Raw genomic sequence first — 15,427 nt, 5'->3', positions numbered from 1 at the left:
CAAACCAGAGCAGCGCACGGAAATGCCGTTTACCTTCCCACCAGAGTGGTACCTATTTATCTGCTTGCACTTTGATGTGCTTTCGAACTGCTAGGTTGGCAGGAGCAGGGACCGAGCAACAGGAGCTCACCCCGTCGCGGGGATACGAACCGCCGACCTTCTGATTGGCAAGTCCTAGGCTCTGTGGTTTAACCCACAGCGCCACCTGCGTCCCCTAAACGCTTTGTGGCTGCTCTTTAATTTAGCGCAACTTGCAATGCAAGTACCACGCTCAGGGAGTCGCGCTGCGTTAAGACCCCACCTTTCACGATAGCATCGGGTTCTCCTTGCAGTCTCCCGCTCTTCTTCTCCGTGATAAGACTGTGCGTTTCTTCGGACACTGGCAGAGACCTGCGGGACGACAGAGCGGGTCAAGCAGGGCCTCGCTGAGCTTCTGGGGGGGCCGCAGGCAAAAATGGGTGGAGCAACCAATGCAAACGCTTGAACCTTTCCACGTAGGCTAGTTTCTATGCCCCTCTGAGTGCAAGGAAATAGTCAGGCAATATTCTGGGGCTGGTGAGGACTGCGGTCTGGAGAGACAGGGTGCGGCTGCAAGGGGGAGGTGCTGAGGGCCAAACAGAGAGCCTTGAAGGGCCACATTTGCTTTATTCAGGGCTTTATGCACCTCTGAGCTAAAGAGATGGAAGCATCAACCTGAGGCCCTAGTGTGACCAGGGTGAATAAAAATCAACTTTTATATATCAGATTTTTAAATTGGATTATTTTTATTTAAATTGGATTTTTTAAATAAAATGCTTTTGGAGAAAAAATATTTCTAGTTTACTGTTTAAGCTACATTATAGTCCAAAAGCTATTCATCAGGAAATAAGGATTTGTTTTTAAGTTTTTCATGTGTGCTAAAACTCAGTCTGTTTTTATTGTTTAACCACATCAGTTAACAAACATGGATACATACGCTATAATGTTGTTGTTTTAGTTAAATAAATTGTTTAAATTGTTGTTAAGGAAATGATTGTTTTCCGCCTTCCAATAAAGTACAGCAGAAAAGTTGTCCAAACAGTTAACTTATTAAACCTCACAATAATTTCATCATTATCTATGTATTTCTAATAGCATAACCACATCAGTAATTTTTGATGCAACTAGAAAAACTACTCTAAAAATTTATTCTTCCAAAAATGAAACCTCCATCTGGTTGTAAATATTAAGATTATACCAGCAAGAATGAGTCTTTCTATAAAAAAATACAATTTAAATCAAGTCTTACTGACTAGTGATTAAAATTGTGATTTAAATCAATTTGATTTAAATCAAATCCACCCTGAGTGTGACCCATCCCCGGAGGCCTGGTCTCCAACTGCTGGGTGGGGAGTAAAAAAAACTGCATTTCAGCTGGAACTAAAGTGAGTTCGCAGCCTACCGTATTTTTCACTCCATAAGGCACACCTGACCATAAGGGGCACCTACCTGGGGGGAATTCAAAAGAAAAAAATGCGGCTCTTGAGGGCTTTTGCGGGAGGTGGGGGAAGTGAGAGAGCCTTGCTCTGTCCCTTCCTCCACCTCCCGCAAAAGCCAGGAATAGCTACGCGAAGCCTCCCCAGGGCAGTGGGATGAAGGCTCCCCGCTGCCCTGCGGAGGCTTTGCGGGCTACCCCAGAGCTGCTCGACCCAAAGGTGGAAAGCCACTGCCAGCCCCAAAGAGCAGGTTGGGGCTGGCGAGGGAAGCCCAGGTTCCCCCAGCCCCAGGGACCACACATTCGCTCCATAAGACGCACAGACATTTCCCCTTAGATTTTAAGAGGGGGAAAGTGCGTCTTATGGAGCGAAAAATACAGTATATGGTCAAAAATTAAAACACAGCCCCCAAATTGCGAATGTTCAGCTAAAGGTGGGGCTCAGGGCTTGAAAACTGCCTGCTCCCACGTTTCCTCGCCTCCCTCCCCACAGAAGCCCCCAAACTGCGGCCTACGCACATTCCAGCACCCGTCCCCACCGCTTTTCCTCCTCTTCCTCGGACGCGGCCCCACACCCACTTCCCTCCACGGCTGTGGGAAAGTGGGCCGCCAGCTCTTGCACTGTTAACCTCCGGCTAAAAATAAACTGTTTATATAGAAAGGCTGCCAAGAATTTGGGAAACGAAGGAGCTCAGGAGAGGAGAGGATGCCGGCTGGATTGTCCGAGGGAACAGTGTGTGCATTTGGGGAAGGGGGGGGGCAACGACAAAAGAGGAAGGGAAGGGCTTGCCCCCCCCCTAAATTCTGCAACCCTCTCTATGAAGGGAGTCCAGCCCCACATTTATTTTACTTATTTTTGCTTCTGACTTGCATATTTGCATTGTCCGCCCCCCCCCCCCCCAGTGTTGCTAGAACTGCTCCAAAATGTGCGAAATAGTTAAGCGATTTCCGGCCTTATCCGCCCACCGCCATCTCTGAATTTTGACTCCATCCCATGCATAGGGTCCACCTGCAAGTGCCTTTTCCCATTTGTACACTTCCATGGGTCCGGGATATACAATATTCTCCTTCTTGCGGGGTGACCCTAAAGTCCATTTCATGTGCTCAGGGGTACTATCATTAGTTAATACGGAACAAGCACTTATGCTTCCATTTGGGGCTTAGGGGGAGGGCCCTCCATGACCACAGGGAGGTAGATCGGGGCCCTCCCACACCCCCCACAAGGGAGATGGAAAACAGGCAAACCAAGACTCCCAGTAATTCCTAGACAAGGGCAGGCAAATAGCAGGAGTTGGGCTAACTTTGAAGGCCAGTTTAAGGCTTCTGGCAAGAGTGACCAGTCCCTCCCATAATGGAATGGGGAATAAGAGGGAAAGAGAGAGGCCCCATCTACGTTTTGGTCCCGGCCACATCCACCGCTGGCTTCGGCCCCACCCAAGATAATAATAATAATTTATTATTTATACCCTGCCCATCTGGCTGGGTTTCCCCAGCCACTCTGGGCGGCTTCCAACCGAATATTAAAAACAATACAGCGTCAGACATTAAAAACTTCCCTAAACAGGGCTGCCTTCAGTTGTCTTTTAAAAGTAAAATAGTTGTTTGTTGCCTTGACATCTGGTGGGAGGGCCACCACCAAGAAGGCCCTCTGCCTGGTTCCCTGTAATCATACTTCTTGCAATGAGGGAACCGCCAGAAGGCCCTTAGAGCTGGACCTCAGTGTCCGGGCAGAACAATGGAGGTGGAGATGATCCTTCAGATATACTGGGCTGAGGCAGTTTAGGGCTTTAAAGGTCAGCACCAACACTTTGAATTGTGCTCGGAAACGTATTGGCACCCTGATAGCCTGCCAGGTGAGCTCAGGTAGAAATAAAAGCTCCCCAACCAAGACAAGAGGTGCTGCCAGCCAAGCCCACAGCCTTTGTCCTGGAAGTACGTGATACCATGATAAGAAAAATCAATTCCTGCACTTGCTCACTCTCCATCGCTGACCACTTTGTTCGCCCTGGTAATGAGAATAGGTCCTGGGGCTCGAGTGCAGATTGAGAGGCACCCATCTCAGGCACCTCCTGCTGTCCTTTGTCCAAAAGCCTAGCTCGAGACTCGGAATTTCAGGGTAGTGGGTTCGAGCACCACGTTGGGCAAAAAGATTCCTGCACTGCATGGGGGTGGATTAAATGACCCGTGTGGTCCCAACTCTACAATTAATAATAATAATAATAATAATAATTTATTGTTTATACCCCGGCCATCTGGCTGGGCTTCCTCAGCCACTTTGGACGGCTCCCCAAAAAATATTAAAATACTGTAATACATCAAACATTAAAAGCTTCCCTAAACAGGGCTGCCTTCAGATGTCTTCTAAAAGTCTGGTAGTTGTTGTTCTCTTTGACATCTGGTGGGAGGGCGTTCCACAGGGCAGGTGCCACCACCGAGAAGGCCCTCTTCCTGGTTCCCTGTAGCTTCGCTTCTCACAGTGAGGGAACCTCCAGAAGGCCCTCAGCACTGGACCTCAGCGTCCGGGCAGAACGATGGAGGTGGAGACGCTCCTTCAGGTATACTGGGCCGAGGCCGTTTAGGGCTTTAAAGGTCAGCACCAACACTTTGAATTGTGCTTGGAAATGTACTGGGAGCCAATGTAGGTCTTTCAAGACCGGTGTTATGTGGTCTCGACGGCCACTCCCAGTCAACAGTCTAGCTGCCGCATTCTGGAATACATACATATATATATATATATATATATATGCTTTCGTAGATTTTCACGGGTACAGGAATGCAGGTTTTGGTGTCCTCGGGTGTCTTCCCGTGTAAAAGTTGGGGTGTCTAGGCGACGTTTCGACGAGGTCTCACTCGTCATCTTCAGGCTGGTGCTTTCGGCTTCTTGTTACTGGAACAGAGCAGGATCTCAGTGTTTGAGTTCCTATAAATACTGTTGAGGAGGTGTGGTGTATAGCCTCCAATGTTCTGGGCAGAGAGGAGGTTCCCAGGCTAGTGTGCCTTTTCTTCTTTTGTTCCTTAATTACTTGAGGGATATCTTGAGTGATTTCTTGAGTGATTTCCTGAATCTCACTTAGGTGGGTCATTAGGTGTGGATTAGTAGCTAAAGCCTTCGTGTCTTGAACTCTTGAACTTTGTGAAGAGTTTTTCTGAGAAGATGGCTGTACTGCATTTGGTTGTGCTCTGGCTTGGCTTCGTGTATAGGGGCGAGCTGTGGTTTTGTGGCCTGTGCCAGCCAGATCTGTGTAGGGATTGCAGGGGGGTGCAGCATCCGGAGGTGCCACCCTGGTTTGGCTACTGGATGGTGTCTGTAATTTATCTGTGGAGAGGGTCTGGGTTTGGGTCTGGTGTGGTTGATTGGTGATGGCGTTCTGTGTGCCTCTGGATCTGGTGTCAGATTTTGTGGGGAGGGCTAATTTCCAGATGTCTGGCAAGCGGGATGTGTCGTCACGCTTGTTCATGTTGTGAGGGTGTTTCTCTATCTCGATGGCTTCCATGATTATTCTCTTGTGGTGATGTTCCATGTTAAAGAGCAATTTGGAATCTGCAAAATTAATTTCGTGTCCTGTTTCTTTCATGTGTTGGAAAAGAGAGGAAGTTTTTTCTTCTTTTTTGACGGCATTCTTGTGTTCTGCGATCCGTGCATTTATTCGTCTGTTTGTTTGTCCAATGTACGTGGCTGGGCAGACTTTGCAGGGTATTTCATAGACCCCTTGGTTTTCCAACTGAATTTTATCCTTGGGGTTTCTGAGGATATTGGCTATTTTTTGGTTGGTGCAAAAGGCTGTTTTGATATTGTGTTTATGGAGGATTTTGCTAATTTTATCTGTAGTGCCCTTGATATAAGGAAGGAGGGCTATGCCATTGTTTTCTTCTGTGTCTTGGTTTTTGGGGGGTGTTTCTTTTTGGATTAGCTTCGTAACCCTGTTTTGCTGGATACCAATGGATACCAGCAAAACAGGGTTACGAAGCTAATCCAAAAAGAAACACCCCCCAAAAACCAAGACACAGAAGAAAACAATGGCATAGCCCTCCTTCCTTATATCAAGGGCACTACAGATAAAATTAGCAAAATCCTCCATAAACACAATATCAAAACAGCCTTTTGCACCAACCAAAAAATAGCCAATATCCTCAGAAACCCCAAGGATAAAATTCAGTTGGAAAACCAAGGGGTCTATGAAATACCCTGCAAAGTCTGCCCAGCCACGTACATTGGACAAACAAACAGACGAATAAATGCACGGATCGCAGAACACAAGAATGCCGTCAAAAAAGAAGAAAAAACTTCCTCTCTTTTCCAACACATGAAAGAAACAGGACACGAAATTAATTTTGCAGATTCCAAATTGCTCTTTAACATGGAACATCACCACAAGAGAATAATCATGGAAGCCATCGAGATAGAGAAACACCCTCACAACATGAACAAGCGTGACGACACATCCCGCTTGCCAGACATCTGGAAATTAGCCCTCCCCACAAAATCTGACACCAGATCCAGAGGCACACAGAACGCCATCACCAATCAACCACACCAGACCCAAACCCAGACCCTCTCCACAGATAAATTACAGACACCATCCAGTAGCCAAACCAGGGTGGCACCTCCGGATGCTGCACCCCCCTGCAATCCCTACACAGATCTGGCTGGCACAGGCCACAAAACCACAGCTCGCCCCTATACACGAAGCCAAGCCAGAGCACAACCAAATGCAGTACAGCCATCTTCTCAGAAAAACTCTTCACAAAGTTCAAGAGTTCAAGACACGAAGGCTTTAGCTACTAATCCACACCTAATGACCCACCTAAGTGAGATTCAGGAAATCACTCAAGAAATCACTCAAGATATCCCTCAAGTAATTAAGGAACAAAAGAAGAAAAGGCACACTAGCCTGGGAACCTCCTCTCTGCCCAGAACATTGGAGGCTATACACCACACCTCCTCAACAGTATTTATAGGAACTCAAACACTGAGATCCTGCTCTGTTCCAGTAACAAGAAGCCGAAAGCACCAGCCTGAAGATGACGAGTGAGACCTCGTCGAAACGTCGCCTAGACACCCCAACTTTTACACGGGAAGACACCCGAGGACACCAAAACCTGCATATATATATATATATATATGTGTGTGTGTGTGTGTGTGTGAGTCCACTGCCACCTAGATGTTTTCAACCCCCCTCCCAAAAGGCATCATTCACCCCTTTTCCTTTCTGTTTCCCCCAGGCACTCAGCCACAGCTATGTTCAGACACTTGCTCTGCGGAGGACGAACCCCAGAGCTCTCAGCTTCACACACGGGCCTCTGTTCCCCTCGGCCTTTTCCCAGGCCCTGTCTTGCAACAGAGGAAAATGCTGGAGTCCCTTTCCTCCAGGCGCCCTCGCTAGGCCTGACCCCAGCTGGGAACCATTAGCTTGCAAGCGGGGCGGGAGGAGTGTGGGTCACCAGACAGAATTCTTCCCACAATCGCTTCTCCTCTCTCTCTCTCCCAGTTGCTCTCTAGTTGAGAAAGAATCGAGAAACCTTCCAAAAAGGAACAAAACAAGGCGCTCTTGGGACGCATTAGTCTGAGGTCCAGGAGAAATGCCCCCCAAATTGGGGCTGAACTCTTAGGTTTTCTGTGTCGGGAAACTGGTCTGTGTAGCTCAGCATCATCTATCGTGATGCCTGACAACAAATTCTAATTATTGGGTCCTTTTGCCCCATCTTTTTGTGCCGGCCAAGCCGCCGTGTCATGCTTATGATAATATTGTATTCTCTTGTTAATTATGCTGTTTTAAATATGCATTTTATATTTGACTTCACTCAGCAATGTTTTCTTTTGAAATGTTTAAGATTTTTGTTTTGTTTTCGTTAACTTTGTGTTAAATATGTATTCTGTAGTTGACCTCCTTTGTGATGTTTTATTTTGAAATCTTTCGAGATGGCATTTTGGTTTCCTGATAATTGTGTTGCTTTGACTGTGTACTTTCTTCAGAAATGTCTGATTCTGGATTGTTTTGTTGATGTTTAATATGAAGTAAACCGCTTTGAGATTTTTCTTAAAAATACAAAGCGGTATAAAAATGAAATGAATGAATAATAATAATAATAATAATAATCTACAATGACTTGCAGCGGTTCTCCAGAGTTTCAGATTGGGTTTCTCTCCCTAGTCCTACTTGAAGATATCAGCAACTGAACCTGGGATCAGAGTGCATCTGAACATGTACAAAGTGTTTTCCCCACACAGCCGCCCCCAGATATCTGAAATCAGAGGGAATAATTTCAGGGGAAAGGGTGGTGTTTTCTAGGCAAGCTTAGGCCCTGCCACTTATTCCTTTTTAAAAATTAAAGACTTATTTGGGCAACTAGAATGATCTTTCCCCCACTCCTACGCCTGCAATCTAAGTTAGTAGGAACCCCCAGTCATATGCTAATTTGAGACAGGACCAAGTCCCAGGACTGTTGTTTTTTTTTAACATGCAACAAGAAAATCACATGCAGTACTAATTCCTTAGCACGTAGCTACTGCTGCAAACCACTGCGCACCCCAAATCAGAAGGTAGGACTTCGAAGCAAGGTGGCTTGTCACGGAGGCAGGCTTCAGCCGTAGGGATTTTTTAAAAAACTGTATTCACTAATGCCTTTCCAGTATTTTGCTTTTGGCCAAAGTTGGAGCTTGATGACAGCATCAAGGGAGAAGGGAATAAGTTGGCAACAAACAGAAGAGGCAGGCAGTTACAGTGGTGCCCCGCAAGACGAATGCCTCGCAAGACGGAAAACCCGCTAGACGAAAGGGTTTTCCGTTTTGGAGGTGCTTCACAGGACGAATTTGCTATGGGCTTGCTTCGCAAGATGAAAATGTCTTGCGATTCCTGGGGGGTTTTTTCCGCTCCCCACCCCCTTTTTCTAAGGCACTAAGCTGCTAATAGCCTTTTAGCAGCTAATCCGCTAATCCCTTAAGCCTTTAATAGCCGCTAATAACCGCTAAACCGCTAATCCGCTAATGGGCTTGCTTCGCAAGACGAAAAAACCGCTAAACGAAGAGACTCACGGAACGGATTCTTTTCGTCTTGCGAGGCACCACTGTATTGGCCTTTGATGGGCAAGGGTTCTTACTTAGATTGCAGGCACGGGAGTGGGGAAAAGATCTAGTTGACCAAATAGTTCTTCTTCTTCTTCTTCTTCTTCTTCTTCTTCTTCTTATTATTATTATTATTATTAAAAAGAATAAGTGTCAGGGCCTAAGCCAATCACATTAGTTGCAGGATCCTACAGGTTTCTGCTGACAGGAGCCAGAATGCTGACATGAACAGCTACCCCACCCCCAATAACACATTTGCCTATTTGAGCGCCACGCCCCAAACTGAATCAGAATTGTAGAGTTGGTAGGGTCATAAAAATCTGCCCTTGTTCCCTTATGGGGAAAAAGGGCAGATTTTTGTTTATTACAGGCCCAACCCCATGCAATGCAGTAATCTTTTGACCAACGTGGAAATCGAACCCGCAACCGAGATTCAGAGCCTTGTGCTCTACCGACCGAGCTGCCCCATGACCCTTCGCTGCTCACCTTTCGGAACCGCTGCTGGTCCGACTGGGCTGAGTGACGTTCACCTGCAAGGGAGCTCCCTGAAAAGCAAGGGGGGGGGGACACTGATCAGAACACAAGAAAACAAAGCTACGCTTTGCAGGTGATTTGGATAAGGAGACATGTTAAAGGTAAGGGGACCCCTAACCATTAGGTCCAGTCGTGGCCGACTCTGGGGTTGCAGCGCTCATCTCGCTTTATTGGCCGAGGGAGCCGGCGTACAGCTTCCGGGTCATGTGGCCAGCATGACTAAGCCACTTCCGGCAAACCAGAGCAGCGCACAGAAACGCCGTTTACCTTCCCGCCGGAGTGGTACCTATTTATCTACTTGCACTCTGACGTGCTTTCGAACAGGGCAGAGAGAGACTTTGGATTCCTAAGATTTTTGGATTCCTAAGATTTAGAATCCTAAGATTCTAGCCTTAACAATTTAAGCATTATTGGGATGCATGGTTATACAGAAAATGTAAAGGTAAAACTCTTCCAGGTGGCCTTGCCGCACTAGGTTGGCAGGAGCAGGGACCGAGCAACGGGAGCTCACCCCGTCATTGCGGGGATTCGAACCGCCGACCTTCTGATCGGCAAGTCCTAGGCTCTGTGGTTTAACCCACAGCGCCACCTGCGTTAGAAGACAGGTTGGAAGGCTTTTAAGACTGGGGGGGTTTCAAAAGCCGGAACAACACCCTTTGCCGCACATTATTATATTGTGTGTGTGTGTGAGTGTGTGTGTGTGTGTGTGTGTGTGTGTGTGTGTGTTCTCACACAAAAGCAAGAGGCCGGTCCAGAGAGAGATTGGGGGAAAATGCACAGTAACATTGCCCTTCCCATTTCCCCAACCACACATGGGAGCGAATTATTAATCTGCAATTTTCCCAGGCTGCTTCGTCTGGGTTGCTGCCCCTCCCAGGCCACAGTCTGTCTGGCTAGCCACCCCCCACCCCCACCCCACCGCACACACCGCAAGCTGCAGCAGCTGAACGGGTTCCTGTATCCTCAGCCGACCTTGGCACCGGGCTCCGGGGCTGTGCAGAATTGCACAAGCACATTGCTGAGTAAGATACAGGCAAACAAAGTCCTATTGTGGCCAAGGCTTCCTTCCTCTGCAAAGGGGGATGGGCAGTCCGGGAGAGGAGAAAAGTCCCCAGCAGAGGGCAAGAGGGAAACCTGGCCTCGTGCACCTTATTCAAAGGGGATCGGTGGTGTTGGCAGGCGCCAAAATCTGCAAGGAGGTTTTTGGCACAGTTAAAGGGGACCGGGGACGGGGGCAGTGCAGGACACAGAGCCAGGTCCGGTTTCGAACTAGGCCTCCTGGCCCCCTCTCCCTGCCAGAGCAAAGGCCAGGTGGAAAAAATGGGAGAGACGAAATATAAAGCTAGGGAGCTGCTGCAACAGGTAACCTGTTATAGACAGGGCACCAACTGCCCTCTGGCATTAGAACACCTGTTATAAATCAGATCAAGTTTGCAAGGGCTGCCACAATCCTTGCAGGGGCAGGCAGGCTGGCAGCAGGCGCCAAGAGAGTGTGGAAGGATTATTCTGCAGAAGAAGCAGAGCTGGAACTGGCGGGGAGACCCTCGTACACCTTCAAATGCTTAGCAAAAAAGAAAAAGTAGAACCCTCTTTCTCCTAGCTCAGTTAATTATCACCACCCGTATCATAAACGCTGCCAGATTTTAGGATCAAAACCACTGATTTAAAGTGGCGAGCTGAGGAATGTACAAATTCAGGTATGAGCCAAAAGCCTAGGGTTTGCCATATTTCAGAAAGTAAAAACCAGGACACCCCGAAAGTTCTGGAGACCAAATGATGCCTACAAAAGGCTGCTATTGATGCTAGATGTAATAATAATAATATAATTTATTATTTATAGCCTGCCCATCTGGCTGGGTTTCCCCAGCCACTCTGGGCAGCTTCCAACAGAATATTAAAATACAATAGTCTATTAAACATTAAAAGCTTCCCTAAACAGGGCTGCCTTCAGATGTCTTCTAAAAGTCTGGTAGTTGTTTTTCACTTTGACATCTGGTGGGAGGGCGTTCCACAGGGCGGGCGCCACTACCGAGAAGGCCCTCTGCCTGGTTCCTTGTAACCTCACTTCTCGCAGTGAGGGAACCGCCAGAAGGCCCTTGGCGCTGGACCTCAGTGTCCAGGCAGAACGATGGAGGTGGAGACGCTCCTTCAGGTATACCTGGCTGAGGCCATTTAGGGCTTTAAAGGTCAGCACCGACACTTTGAATTGTGCTCGGAAACGTACTGGGAGCCAGTGGAGGTCTTTCAAGACCGGTGTTATATGGTCTCTGCTGCCACTCCCAGTCACCAGTCTAGCTGCCGCATTCTGGATTTGTTGTAGTTTCCGGGTCACCTTCAAAGGTAGCCCCACTTAGAGCGCATTGCAGTAGTCCAAGCGGGAGATAACTAGAGCATGCACCACTCTGGCCAGACTGTCCACGGGCAGGTAGGGTCTCAGCCTGCATACCAGATGGAGCTGGTAGACAGCTGCCCTGGACACAGAATTGGCCTGCGCCTCCATGGACAGCTGAGTCCATAATGACTCCCAGGCTGCGCACCTGGTCCTTCAGGGGCACAGTTACCACATTCAGGATCAGGAAGTCCTCCATACCCACCCGCCTCCTGTCCCCCCAAAACAGTACTTCTGTCTTGTCAGGATTCAACCTCAATCTGTTAGCTGCCATCCATCCTTGCTTCACATCCATGCTATGCAATGACTACATTCATACAGCACAGCATCATGTGCTGCCATTTCATCTGAATTAGAGGAAGTGGCAGAAGCTAATAATGGTAGGTCATATAGGAGAACTGGGAGATCAAAATGTTGACCAAGGCTATGGAGAAGGATACAAGACAATGAGAAGGACAAATGCCTTTGTCATCACAAGGTGGAACTAGCAATGGAAAAGAAGAAGCGAATCCTGATTTATGACTCACTCAGCAAGCATAAAATCAGCCTTTGCAGCACGTAGGCTGTGTTTAAAATGAATTCGTCGTTCAGAAAATTATCAGCAAAGCAGAAGAAGTGGGATGTTCTGATGATGCTGGGAAATGCAAAACTTTGCTGGGTTTCCTTTTGGTTCGGCAACATGCACCATCTTGCTCTCTTCAGCTTAAAATCACCAAGAGGGCGGCTGTCATAATTCAGATTATAGCATTTACAAGCATATTAAAATTCGTGCAGCAAGCTAGCCCTAGCTTCAACTTTGTCCCAACTTGCAGAGGAGCATGGCTGAAAAGACGGTAAGAAACAGCGAGTATGTGGAGGCCAAGACATAAGCAAAAGCTGTCTTGATTTCGTGAGTGCCACTATAATATGTCAGGCTGCACTGTATCTTTAAAAAATCACAGTATGCCTGCACTCTGGCACTGTTGCTCAGCACATATTTAACAGCACTATATTTATCTGCTCAGAGGGCAAGAACTGGGCACACAGAAAGAGGAAGAAGGGGGCTTGCAACAGAGGACCAGTAGAAGCAAGCGCTGTCTGGCAGCCATCCCATTACATCCCGCAACACTATAAGACCGCTGTGATTCCCTTAGCTCTCAACTATCCTCATGTTAAAAGGATGCGGGTGGCGCTGTGGGTTAAACCACAGAGCCTAGGACTTGCCGATCAGAAGGTTGGAGGTTCGAATCCCTGCGACGGGGTGAGCGCCCGTTGCTCGGTCCCTGCTCCTGCCAACCTAGCAGTTCAAAAGCACATCAAAGTGCAAGTAGATAAATAGGTACCGCTCTGGCGGTAAGGTAAACGGTGTTTCTGTGCGCTGCTCTGGTTCACCAGAAGGGGCTTAGTCATGCCGGCCACATGACCTGAAAGCTGTATGCCGGCTCCCTCGGCCAATAAAGCGAGATGAGCACCGCAACCCCAGAGTTGTCCACAACTGGACCTAACAAATCTATGATTCTATGATTCTAATAGTCAGGGGTCCCTTTACCTTTACCTTTCCTCATGTTACGGGGGGTGGGGGTGGGGAATGCTAGCTTCCGTAAGCCATGATTTCCCCAAAGTACCAAACGGCAAGGCTTGCAGCACCGATGGGGCTATCTTCGTCTCATGCAAGGTTGTCATGCAAGCGACAACTCTTGAAATGCCTCCTTCTGCACAATTATTCAAAGTGCAAGAGGCCCTGCCCTTGTTTTGGCATCTTTCCAGTGGGTACATATGCAAAGGCTGGTGAATAAATGCCACAGTCCCGTTCCGGAGACTGAACGCCTCTGCGGAGTTGAGGGTAACTCAGAGCCGACAGTTTCATCATAGCTGATCACCAGTAATGGCACACACACAGAGTGCTTCCAGAACAATGCATTATGTTATGTTATATGTTATATGTTATATGTTATATGTTATATGTTATATGTTATATTATAGTGGTACCTTGGGTTACAGATGCTTCAGGTTACAGATGCTTCAGGTTACATACTCCGCTAATCCAGAAATAGTACTTCAGGTTAAGAACTTTACTTCAGGATGAGAACAGAAATTGCGTGCCGGTGGCGCAGAGGCAGCAGGAGGCCCCACTAGCTAAAGTGGTGCTTCTGGTTAAGAACAGTTTCAGGTTAAGAACGGACCTCCAGAACGAATTAAGTTCTTAACCAGAGGTACCACTGTACAGGCAAAACGTTGTAGAGATGACTTCCTAGCAGGATTAAGCTACCAGAGCTGGAAACTGCAGGTTCAGAGTCTTTGTGGGAGAAGGCCCTAATTTGCTTCCGGCAATGAGAACCCTAAGGAGGACTCCTCAAGGTCTCCTCAAGGGGAGAGACTTCCAGCCGCCCATCAGGCAAGACCTTTCCACCTGTCTTGCCCCACCCTCCAATCTCTGCTTCTCAATTTGTATTGTATTATTTTACACACTGTGACTTGCCATTGTTTTTACTGATTATAGTTTAGAAATTATTTATTGTAATTGTTAAGAGTGGATTTCTGTTTCATTTTTATATGCTGATATTTAATATTCTATACTCTTCTAGTGGATTGTTGAATCTGACTTTATTTGATATAAGTTGCTTATTTTAAAGTTATGTTTTATTATCACATTTTTGGATTGGATTGTTATATGGTGTACATTCTTTGCCTCTTCAGCTTGTAAACTGCCTTGGGTATAGTGAAATAGAAAGGTGGTATACAAATTAAATGTGAAATGAAAAATGAAAATTAAACATCCCTTCCCTGTTCTGACAGGTGTCCCTTCCTCCTTCTCCAGGAGAAGTGAATGACGCCATACTATAATGACCAGGCTCAGGAAGGCTTTTAAAAGTTTAATGGTTGTTTGTAGCAATTATCTCAAATTTGCATGGTAAGGAGAGTCTGCAAGCCCTTGTACTTACCGAAAGCGCACCTACTTGAAATATTTCAGATTAGCAGTCTGAACTATTCGTTCTGGAGGTCCGTTCTTAACCTGAGGTACCACTTTAACTAATGGGGCCTCCCGCTGCTGCCGTGCGATTTCTGTTCTCACCCTGAAGCAAAGTTCTGAACCTGAGGTACTATTTCTGGGTTAGCAGAGTCTGTAACCTGAAGCGTCTGTAACCCGAGGTACCACTGTAATACTTTAGAAATACAGTCATACCTTGGGTTGAAGTTGCTTCAGGTTGAGCGCTTTCGGGTTGCGCTCCGCGGTGACACGGAAGTAACGGAACGCGTTACTTCCGGGTTTCGCCGCTCGCACAGACGGTCAAAATGATGTCACGCGCATGCACAGAAGCGGCGAATCGCGACCCGCGCAGACATGGGTTGCATTCGCTTCTGGATGCGAACGGGGCTTTGGAACGGATCCCGGTCGTATCCAGAGGTACCACTGTAAAGTGTTCTGAAATAGTAAACTCTTTGTAAGAGTTTACCCATTGACTACAGCAGCTTTCACTCCTCCTTCGAAAGAGAGAACTCTACTCCCTTAAAAATAAAACTGTTTCGGCTTATGGAACTCTTCGGACGACAATCCACATAAATGAGCAAGTTGACAAATCGTGGATTTTCTCACTTGGGCTAAGTGGCGTCTGCGGGTGAAAACACGGTTGTGTCTGATCACTTCTCACCACAACCTAATGGAGAAGGGAACTGAACACTTTTCCTTACCATTCTGAGGGCCCGAAATGAAGGAACTTGCATGACTGAAAAATAATTTCTGCATTCCTCTTTCAGAAAGCCTTGGCAGGGCAAAGACACTGGACTTGGAGGGAAGCCATTAAAAGGGGGAATGTGGGGCTAGAAGTTCTTCAATTGCTGTTCCATAAACCAGGGGTGAGCCATGTTAGGAAACTCAAGACATATAAGGTCACTGCCAAATAGCAGCTTAAAACCTAGGTTACGGTCGCCACAACAGAATGTCTAGGCGCCATTCCGCCCCCCTAATGATATTTCTTTTTCCTTTTCTTCAGTTCATTTCTAGACTGCT

At 47.2% G+C, this 15,427-nt stretch overlaps 1 protein-coding gene across 4 annotated transcripts in view; it reads right to left on the bottom strand.

The window, feature by feature from the left end:
- The window catches only part of PLEKHH3 (pleckstrin homology, MyTH4 and FERM domain containing H3), a 47,451-nt gene that overhangs the window by 17,059 nt on the left and 14,965 nt on the right, over window positions 1-15,427 (bottom strand). For 3 of the 4 annotated variants that reach the window (XM_083407745.1, XM_083407744.1, XM_083407746.1), the window contains 2 exons: window positions 9,003-9,061; window positions 302-390 (listed from right to left, as the gene is read on the bottom strand). In XM_083407745.1, coding sequence (XP_083263871.1) covers window positions 302-390; window positions 9,003-9,061 — 148 coding nt within the window. Of the gene's footprint in view, window positions 1-301; window positions 391-9,002; window positions 9,062-15,108; window positions 15,327-15,427 lie in introns of those variants that run through there. The other variant, XM_083407747.1, reaches the window with a different exon arrangement.

The sequence above is a fragment of the Podarcis tiliguerta genome, assembly GCF_965153285.1.
Source record: "Podarcis tiliguerta genome assembly, chromosome: 13".
Taxonomy (NCBI): domain Eukaryota; kingdom Metazoa; phylum Chordata; class Lepidosauria; order Squamata; family Lacertidae; genus Podarcis; species Podarcis tiliguerta.
The sequence above is the reverse complement of the archived record's forward strand: the minus strand, read 5'-3'. Positions and strand labels throughout refer to the sequence as shown.